The sequence below is a fragment of the Rhododendron vialii genome, chromosome 1a (assembly GCF_030253575.1).
Source record: "Rhododendron vialii isolate Sample 1 chromosome 1a, ASM3025357v1".
In the NCBI taxonomy this organism is placed as follows: domain Eukaryota; kingdom Viridiplantae; phylum Streptophyta; class Magnoliopsida; order Ericales; family Ericaceae; genus Rhododendron; species Rhododendron vialii.
The window spans coordinates 878,755-888,979 of record NC_080557.1 but is presented as its reverse complement, the minus strand read 5'-3'; the positions used below and the strand labels follow the sequence as shown (position 1 = coordinate 888,979).

The window sequence follows — 10,225 nt, the reverse complement described above, 5'->3', positions numbered from 1 at the left end:
CCTGGACTGACCTACTTTTAATGCGTTTCAATTTTAAGATAATAAGAGATCAAGAATTCTCTCATCCATTGCTTTTTTCAGGATAATCTAATCGGGACGGTTCAAAGAACATCCAAAAAAACACCTCAAATTTTAAACTCATAGTTTCCGATCAAAATTTTATGATCCGAACCGTTCAATGTGTGCAGAATGTGATTTTAAAGGTGCCCGCGAGAAATTAACAAAAAAAATAATCGGGAAAGGCTTGATTTGAGCAATTTTTATTTGAACCGTTCAATAAAAAACTGTTCGAAACTGTTCGGATCAAGCCCTTCCCGGTCATTTTTTTTTGCTGATTTCTCTCACTTACCTTTTAAAATCACGTTCTGATTACATTGAGCAGCTCGGATCATCAAAATTTGATCAGAAACTATGAAGTATTTTTTTGGGTGTCCCCGGAACCGCCCTGTAATCTAATATACAAAGCTATATAGATCAGATAGCACTTAATCTAGGATCAACATGAACTTTGGCATAAATCATGGGGCAAAGGAGGTCCATGAACTTCACCACTAGAATCATTTGTTGCACAAAAACATACCAGATCACCCAAACCAAATATTGTCTGTACCTCTATGCCCGTGCATTTTTAGCCTTACAATTCTGCAACTGAAAATGCACAAGAATAGAGGTATATGAATTCTTCCGTATAGAAGATTTGATGTCGAGGAAGACGTAAGAGTAACTTCTAAACCAATTCCGCCGATCAAAAAAAAAAAACAATAAGTCTAGGTACACTACATTTAACCACTACATCATCCACTACATGTTTTGTAGGGCTCATCCTGTGCCCCAAAAAAATACAGAAAAATATTCATAAATTTTAAAATAATATATTATGGGGCCCTGTAAAAAATCAGCTCCAACAAATATTGGTAAATATTATTTCTTGATTCGTAGGGGCGAAACGGTGCAGTTAAACAGTTTCGTCCCTACAAATCAAGAAATAATACTTACCGATATTCTTTGGAGCTGATTTTTTACAGAGCCCCATAAAGTATTATTCTAAAATTTATGGACATTTTTTTGTATTTTTTTGGGAGCCGGGGTGAGCCGTATAAAAAATGTAATGGATGGTATAGTGGATGGATGATAGTGTATGTATTATCTCTAAAAAAAAAACCCTTTTAAACCAATTCCCAAATAACTCCATCCCTAAACCAATTCCTGAGATGCATTGCACATCGGCCGTCGGATCTCATCCGACGGCTAAGATTAAAAGTATGCATGCAAATAGCATGCGGGATCCCACGCACTCTTTTTCTCACAATTGACTTCGGGTTGGTGCTGTGCAGTGAGGTGCACAACACCGTGCTGCGCACCTCTGAGCCGTCGGATCATGCATCCGATGGCTCGGATCTCATCTCGACAACCAACGATCGAGAGTCGATCATTGCCGAGATGAGATCCGAGACATCGGATGCACGATCCAATGGCTCGGAGGTGCGCAGTATGGTGTTGCGCACACCACTGCATAGCACCATCCCCACCACCTGTCAATTATGCATGTGCTATTATTTCCAAGTATGACCTGGGTTGATCCATGACAATAATTAGCAACCCCACCGAGTCAAATTGGTAGATTACGGTCACCACCTTCCATTCAAAACACACACCCCTTCACCCTCACCAACTAGCCAGCAGCTCATTAATCCTCCAAATAATACACAATGAAGCCGCGTTCCGTCATGTTTGTATCTCTTCTTATAGAAACATGAGATTCACACGGAAAAAATAATTCCTCAAATATCGGAACAGGTCAAAGAATCAGAATCAAAATTGCCCCCAACTTGAGCACTAGCTAAGAACAGAAAAGGATATAAGTAGCACTCCAACATTGACGGAGAATAAACATAGCTTCAGAGAGCTCGGACATAAAGCAATTGGCGAGAGGGTACTGAATTTGTCTCAGAATGGGATACACAAACAGCATTGGGAAGTACCAACTGATTCGGACGATCGGAGAAGGCATGTTCGCGAAGGTCAAGCTGGCCGTAAACACAGACAATGGTCAGTACGTTGCGATCAAGATCATCGATAAGCAAATGGTCGTAAAAAGAAATCTCATGTACCAGGTGAATTCCACGAAAACCAATTTCGAAAAACCCCTATCTTTGTTCTTTTTATGCTTCATTGGATATGTACAGCTTGATTTGCACTAGATTAGTTCCCAATGTAGTTTCTTTAAAGTTTCCTTAAGGAGGGAAAAATCAAACACATTGAAATGAAATCTTGGGAAAGTGGAGTTTTGGCATGGGAAAATGTAAGAAAAGGGGGCTAAGTTCCCTAATAGATTCAAATCTGCATCTTTTTTATTTTTATTTTTATGCACTGGAGCTTTGTTTTTTAGGTGAAGAGAGAAATAAGAACAATGAAGCTTCTGAATCATCCAAACATTGTCAAAATACACGAGGTATTATAGCTGCTTCAAATCTGGATTTGACTCGTCTAAAGAACTTTCTTGATATAGACATTGATTTCAACTCACAGGTAATTGGCACAAAAACAAAAATTTACATGGTAATGGACTATGTACCAGGAGGGCAGCTATCTGATAAGATGGTGAGATTCAACTAGTTGACTTTTGGAAGCCAAAACTGGTGTTCGGGAGATCTTACAAACAATTCTAATTACCTTGAAAATTTTCTCTCTCAGTTATATGTCAAAAGGTTTGATGAAAGAAAGGCAAGGAAACACTTTCAGCTGTTAATCGACGCTGTAGACTATTGTCATTCCAGAGGGGTTTACCACAGAGATCTAAAGGTCAGAATGAAACTAACTACCCTGCTCAGGTCTTCTTTTCACAGTTCTCTACTAGGGGAAAATTGGAAATTTACTTGGATCTTGGCATTTTTATTTACAGCCAGAAAACTTGCTTTTGGACAGAAACGAAAATCTGAAAGTATCAGATTTTGGACTCAGCGTGTTGCGAAAGGTAACCGCTGCTTATTCTTTCTAGACATGTTACCTCCCTGTGATTTGGGGCTTGTGCGGATTGACTCCCGACTTTTAAACGCTGAACCACGTAACCCCCACATGGTTCCTAGAGTAACCCTCTTTTCATAACTGAATTAACAGCCCGGGGACCTACTATCTACTGCATGTGGCTCTCCAAGCTATGTAGCACCAGAGGTAATAGACAATTTTCATGTTAAAACACTATTTATACCTTGTTTTCTTGCATTAAAGGAAAAACGAAAGCGAGAAATTTTGAAAGCGAAAGAAGATTACCTTTGTATGAAAAAAAGCAGACAGCTAACTTCATTACAATCTTCATGATTTGGTGAACAGCTGATTACAAATAAGGGCTATGAGGGAGCGGCCGTAGATATTTGGTCCTGTGGAGTCATCCTTTTTGAATTACTTGCCGGATTTCTACCTTTTGATGATCGTAGCCTGGTGAACTTGTATCTGAAGGTATGCCATCAAACCAAATTATAAAAATACCCAAATTTTATAGAATCAGCAAATTTCTTACACTAGATAAAAATGTCCTTGCAATAGATCCTGAGAGCAGAATACGTATTTCCTGAGTGGTTTACAGAAAGCCATAAGAAACTGATCTCCCGGATACTTGATCCGAATCCAAGAACGGTAGCGCTCTACACCATCATTAGTAAACAGATACAAATTGTGGAATTAAGACTGGAAATCCAACAATATCTTGTTTTGCCAATGCAGCGAATAACACTACAAGAAATTATCGAAGACAAGTGGTTTCAAACAGATTATGAGCCTGCAGTGCATTTCGAATGTGATGAAGATACCAACTTGGATGATGTTCATGCATCTTTAGGTTCAATTGAGGTAATGACTTTAATGAGTAGAAAGCAACATAGAAAGTTCCACAATTGACAATGTCAACTTAGAGATATCTTGCACCTTATGTAGGAAAATGAGACTCAAACAAAACCTTCCAATACTCCAAGTTTCATCAATGCTTTTCAGCTAATAGCAATGTCACAAGACCTTGATTTGTCAGGACTATTTGAAGTACAGGTGATTTGCAAATATCGTAGCATAAGTCCATACGTTATAAATACTTCTTTTCTTCAATTCTAAAATGCCGTTAACTTTTTGATCCGATTTAGAATTACGAAAAGCAGAAAATAACTCTTGGATCCAAGCATACAATCCACAAAACGATAGAGAAAATTGAGGCTGCAGCAAGGGATGTGTCTCTGTCGGTTGAAAGGAAGAACAATTCGAAGGTAGTATCTGCATCCATCTGTTGTTTTTTATTGACCCAAGTGAAATCTTCCTATTTGCTTCTCAATTTCTTTAATTTTCTTGAAAATATCAGTTGAAAATTCATCCAGAATTGAAGATGAGTAGATCATTCTTTAACCTATCAGCAGAGGTAATAAACAGTTACAGATTCTGTTGCTCTAAAATCAGGATATCAAACTCTAACCAGTGTATGTGGCAAAACTCAGGTAATTGAAGTGGCGCCCACACATTGTGTAATAGAAATATCAAAATCTGATGGGGAACTGGGACTGTACAGAGAGGTAATAAGCACAAACATTACATATTGATATTGATACACACACACACACACACGTTAAATTTAGTACCTTTAATCATTTTTGTTCATCTGAAATTGGTGAGCAGTTCTGCAAAAGTTTATCAAGTATGCTGACAGAAGAATCAGGTGTATCAACTGAAAATCAAGCAGCCAAGGAAGTAATTGTCAATAGCAAAAATATGTATCAAACTGAAGGAAGCCTTGGATCTGTGGAAATATTGTAAGGAATATATTTGGTGGCGTCCCACCAGCATTTTTTCAATTGTGCCACTTCAGAAACAAAGATGCCCGCCAGCTTTTTTTCAATTGTGCCACTTCAAAACAAAGATGACAAGGATGATAAAGACCTATGGCCTCATTTGATGCGAGTTATAGGTTGAAGAAGATTGGTACGAGGAGGGGAGTGAAGACTGAAGGGGGAGTAATAGTGAAATTGGTTGTTTGATTGGAGATAAAGAGTGTGTAGGGATTGTTAAACATTTTTTTTTATTACAAGCAATAGGAGAATAAAAGTACGAGAATTACATCAAACTGGAAACAAGTCCACAATCACTATAAGCCCAACCCAACTAATAGCCCCATTAAAAGGAGAAATAATCTCAACAAATACAAGAGAAATAACACCCACATGCAGATGGGGAGAAGATTTGAACTCCTAACGTCTTGGTGAGATGCACCAACTAATAGCCCCATTAAAAGGAGAAATAATCTCAACAAATACAAGAGAAATAACACCCATATGCAGGTGGGGAGAAGATTTGAACTCTTGACCTGTTAGTGAGATGCAAGAGTTTTGACCAACCGAGCAAGCTAAGTTATATAACCATGTTTGTTACTTTGTTTTGGTTGAGGGGTGGGAGGAGCTACGTAGCACAAACACTTCACGGGAGCTCACATACCGGTGTCAAACACTTGGCAAACACCGACACTCTTTGGATGAGTGTCCGACGCTCAAATTTAACATGTCCTATAGTTTTCTCAAGTTTTTCCAAGTGGACACTCCAGGGACATGCTAGGACACTCTATAGACACTTGCGGGGTCTTCTTTTCGTACAAGTAAATAGAAAATAAAGTCACATGTGAGTGATAAAACGTTTTCTGTCGAAACACTTTTGTGTACTCCCACTGTCCCATTATTTTTGCTTCCTACGGGAGACTGTGCCGTTTTGGACTCCGAAAATAAACACTTTTCTCACCTTATATTTGTTCAAGTGAAGGCATCTTTAAACATTAAAGAATACTCAGAATAAAAACCCCATCTATGTTTTACTAATACACATATATAAAAATTCGGCCAGATCCAAATTATACCAGATTGGCAAGTGGCGAACTGGACCGGACCGATTTTTTCCAGTTTGGCTAAGAATCAAACCGGACCAGACTAGATACCTCTAAGAACCAAACCAAATCATCGGCTTGGTCCTGTTTTGGTTTAATGGTTTTTTTTTTCCCACCCATAATCAACACTATTTTCAAATGCTTGATGCCCAAATACCACAAGGGAATGAAGCTTACCTACAGAAATGTGAGCGGAATCCAACTTATTAAATTTATCAGACGATGCCGTGCATTGCATATGTGATTGGCGCCGGACAGTTGTTTTCGCTTACAATGAAAGTGAGAGATTTACTAGAAAAGGTTGGTTCTTGTTCATTTCTTGGCCACATTAAATACCCCCCACCAAAAGAACTGAAGAATAGAACCCAAAGATGGCAAGCTGGTCTAGTTTTCACACTAATTGAATCAAACCCATTTCTGAAGATTCAACAAATGGACGATAAGGACGTGTGTGTGTCTATATATGTATATAGTATGATTTATACTCCTACGGCACAAAAATGGATTGATTAAACCTGGCGAGCAGAAGAACTGAATCGTGTTGCTTTTGGGCGAATTGTGAACGAACAAAGCTAACTGGCCAGCGACTGCTGCTATGGGGAATGTGTAATACGCAGAGCCAGTGGAATTGTCCATTCCGATTTCCGCTGGCGGAGTAATCGTCGTTCCGGCCATTTGCCACCTGCAGGGATGGCGTCGGAAGATGGGTTTGGTGTAGAGGGGAAAGTTGAAACAGTCGTTTGGAACTTGTGGGGGGTGGGAGAAAAAAAAAAAGAAAAATGTTCCCAACATCACCAAAAAATGCAGGGATTTTTCAGTGCCGAGCAGATATATCTTACGTTGGTATCCGCTCTGCATATCCGAGCTGTCTGATATATTTTTGAATGGTTCGGATTGAAACTCTTTCTCTCCTCTCATCCCAACAATTTCTGTCTCCAAATCTAAGTCGTTCAAACACTGAATGGACAGTTCGAATGCGCGAATAGACATCACGTGGTACCGCTCAGCACTGAAAAATTGTTCCCAAAAATGTCCAAAATCACTATTTGCATTTCTCAAAAAATTGTTCATATGTAATGTATAATATTTTCTACGCTAGCCTCCTTTTGGAACTTGGGAGGGAGAAAAAAAGGAAAAGTAAGTAAGGAAAAATGGGAGAAAATTTTACTAACTTCCAAATGATGAGTAGAGGGGGAAAAGGCTTTAATTACTATGTCTTCTCTTTCGTTCTTTTTCCTAACTTCTAAACAAACCAGTAATTTGTTTGGACTTGGTAGAAAAGAAATGATGGGAAAGATAAGAGAGATTTTGGAGGAAATAAGAGAGAGAGTGATATTTCTCTATTGGTTATGTTTAAAAAGAAGAAGAAATTATCCTGTTTGTTTTCAAGTAATACAAAACAAAGTAAAATTAAGAAACAAATTTATTTTATTTTTGTTTTTGTCATAATCTATAAGGAAAATGATTCCGACTCCCAAATAGGAAGTGTGAGTGCTCAGTGACATTAGGCAAAACCTTGCACGACACTCTGAATAGGAAGTGCGGTCGCTCGTCGACAATGGGCTAGGACACCTCGGTGTGGAGGTGTGTCCAAGTTCAGACTGCCGGTGACAACAGGCATCCCATAACTTTGGTTGAGGGGGTGTGACATTTGAGTCAGGGGCGTAGAGAACTTGACGTTTTTGGCTCACATTTGGTCGGAAGGAATGATTGTTAATTTTCAAGTGAGTGGTGAGACTCATGAGAGTGACAGGAGCCAAGAAATTATTAAATGCTTATGAAACAAGATTGAACACAAATCTAGATCATATATTGGTGTAGAGTTCATCCTTAAGTGTGTAGACCACACATTAAAATGTGGTTCAGATTCGTGCTAGATCTTGCCCCCAGAATATTGAATATCTTCTCCCAGTGCCAAGGCCTCCACCGCAGCCCACACAAGGTTGCCCGATAGAGTTGGGGCGCCAAATCTGGCCGGAGCTTAGATGAACTTTTTTTTCTTTTTCTTTTTGATCCACTGCTTAGATGAACTTGGCCTTTCAATAAAATTGAAAAATGGTTTCTAAAAGAAAATTAATTTATGCACTCTACTTTTGTACGTAGACATTTCATTTTGTATGTGAAGTTACGTTAAAAATAGAGCGTCTGTATATAAAAATGAAGCGTCAAAATTATCATCATTTTTAAAAACTAAGCAAGTAAATTCAATGCGAAGGGAAGAGGACCAATTATATCGATATACCAACACTACAGAAAATGGAAAAGCTCCCAAACAAGAGGCAACCAAACAGTACCCTACACGCATTTCAATACTTCTATTTGCAATCCTAGGGGGAAGTGGCAGTGGCCACTAGTTGACCCCCTGTCTGGCAATTATTTCCTGCCACGTGCCTCGTTTGTGTCTAGAAATTGCAATTGGGACATTCCCAAAAAACAAACAAAAGGGAGCGGTCACGGGTGCAGCATAACCACCTCATACCAGGTCACGGGAACCTTTATTTTTCTTTCTGTTTCGACGGGCGTTTGAGTCAGCTTATGCACATGGTGCACTTCAATTAATTTTCTTTTTGATTTGATGAAAGGCGACTATTCACACTAAGATTAGAAGATTCAAATAAAATACTACGGAGTAGTATTTTTTTGTGGCTTGACCTTGGAAAACAAACTTTGGCAATTGTGTGAGAAGCAAACATAAATCCAACCGGGCTAATCCTTTTGGCTTAGGTCACGGGACTTTAGTTTGTGCACAATGATAAAATTGGGCATTTCCAGACGCGTCCCATAGCACAACCTGCGATACTACTAATCAAAAGAAAGCACATTTTCTCTTCTTCCCCCATTGAGCACAAAAAAATGAAACCACATTTGCTTCTTTTCGTCACTCTCTTCGTAACAGTCACCACCACCAACCTAGTACTCTCTTCTCACTCATCTCCGACACCCAATTCTGGCCGGAAAATACCCGATAACGATACCATATACCGGGTTTCCAAGCAGCTCTGTTGGGGTTGCATTGGGGAGTCGATACAATTCTTATTTGCCCATAACATGGTTAGGGCAGCCAAGTGGGAGCTACCACTTATTTGGGACTTCAATCTCGAGAATTACGCAAAGTGGTGGGCAGGACAGAGGCAATCGGATTGTGCGTTGGTCCATTCGTTCCCGGAATTCGGGTTCAAGCTTGGGGAGAACATATTTTGGGGCAGCGGCTCAAATTGGACCCCGCCCGACGCTGTTCGGGCGTGGGCTGACGAAGAGAAGTACTACTCGTACTCCACCAATACGTGCGCATTTGGGGAACAGTGCGGGCATTATACACAGATTGTGTGGAAAAATACGCGACGGATCGGTTGTGCAAGGGTTGTTTGTGACAGTGGGGATGTGTTCATGACTTGTAACTACGATCCGCCTGGAAATTACATTGGTGAGAGGCCATATTGATTTATGTTGACATATAGTATGTATAGGTGCATTTGGATTTTGGTTAAAGATGTGGGATATGTGCATATGGTTGTGCCGTGTCTCGTGTTTTTTTGTTTTTTTTCATGTGTGTGACATATAATTTTGTAGTTCAATAATAACAAGGTGAAGGGAAAAAAGAAAAAGAAATCAATGGTGTTGGACTCTTGGAAGGGGTTGAATGTCTTCTTAATAATTTTTATGATGAGAAACGCCTCCTGAGTTGGGTCATTTTAGACACATTCATGTTATGTTAATAATTCAGGGAGTTGGAGCTAGTTTACACACAACTCAGATTAATTTTTTGAAAACCAGTTAAGCCCACCATCCATTAGTGAGTGTCCATTGAAAGTTGAAATAAAATTCATTTATGAACTGGTTCTAAAGATAGCATGTAGAAAATCTCGAACCGAAATAGTGGAGAAATTAAAATCCTTAATTAGTTTCCACCAGACCCATCATGTATGGGTCTATTTGATTAGCAAGAAAAAAATAATGAAACGTGAAAATTAGAGAAAGTGAAGTAAAAGAAAAGAAAAAAAAAATTATTTTTTTTCTCACATCTGTTTGATTGAAATGAAAGTTTTGCAAAAAAATAAGGAAGTCAGAGTAATTATTGTTCATTCTCACAAGAAAATAAAATTTCCTTGAACTTTTTGTGAGAAAAAATAAAGCAAGCTACAGGAAAGTTTGTTTTCTACCACTTTCTAGGACGTTCTTGCCAAGTGAACACAAAAAAGTAATTTTTTCTCTTTCTTGTACTTTTTACCATTATCTCGCTAATCAAATGAACCCTTAAGTGAACACCAAAAAAGTTTTTTTTTTTTCTCTTTCTTGTACTTTCTACTATTATCTCGCTAC

At 38.8% G+C, this 10,225-nt stretch overlaps 2 protein-coding genes across 7 annotated transcripts; both read left to right on the top strand.

Annotated features, from left to right (window-relative positions):
- The first annotated feature begins 1,679 nt into the window (after positions 1-1,679).
- On the top strand, positions 1,680-5,105 carry LOC131333936 (CBL-interacting serine/threonine-protein kinase 21-like). 6 transcript variants are annotated; one of them, XM_058368784.1, is made up of 14 exons: positions 1,680-2,114; positions 2,390-2,452; positions 2,530-2,601; positions 2,695-2,802; positions 2,903-2,974; positions 3,118-3,171; positions 3,331-3,456; positions 3,544-3,633; positions 3,721-3,846; positions 3,931-4,038; positions 4,146-4,250; positions 4,343-4,399; positions 4,476-4,550; positions 4,654-5,105. In XM_058368784.1, the coding sequence occupies exons 1-14, from the start codon at positions 1,953-1,955 to the stop codon at positions 4,789-4,791; spliced, it is 1,356 nt and encodes a 451-aa protein (XP_058224767.1). In that variant the 5' UTR covers positions 1,680-1,952; the 3' UTR covers positions 4,792-5,105. The 6 variants fall into 6 exon arrangements, with proteins under 6 accessions (XP_058224767.1, XP_058224789.1, XP_058224773.1 ...); XM_058368774.1 differs by having other exon boundaries at positions 1,691-2,114; positions 4,131-4,250; XM_058368790.1 differs by lacking the exon at positions 3,118-3,171 and having other exon boundaries at positions 1,685-2,114; positions 4,131-4,250.
- Positions 5,106-8,689: 3,584 nt separating this feature from the next.
- LOC131333999 (pathogenesis-related protein PR-1-like) lies at positions 8,690-9,514 on the top strand. Its single transcript, XM_058368868.1, has one exon. It carries the CDS (start codon positions 8,759-8,761, stop codon positions 9,344-9,346), a length of 588 nt encoding a protein of 195 aa, XP_058224851.1. The 5' UTR covers positions 8,690-8,758; the 3' UTR covers positions 9,347-9,514.
- The last annotated feature ends 711 nt before the right edge of the window (positions 9,515-10,225 follow it).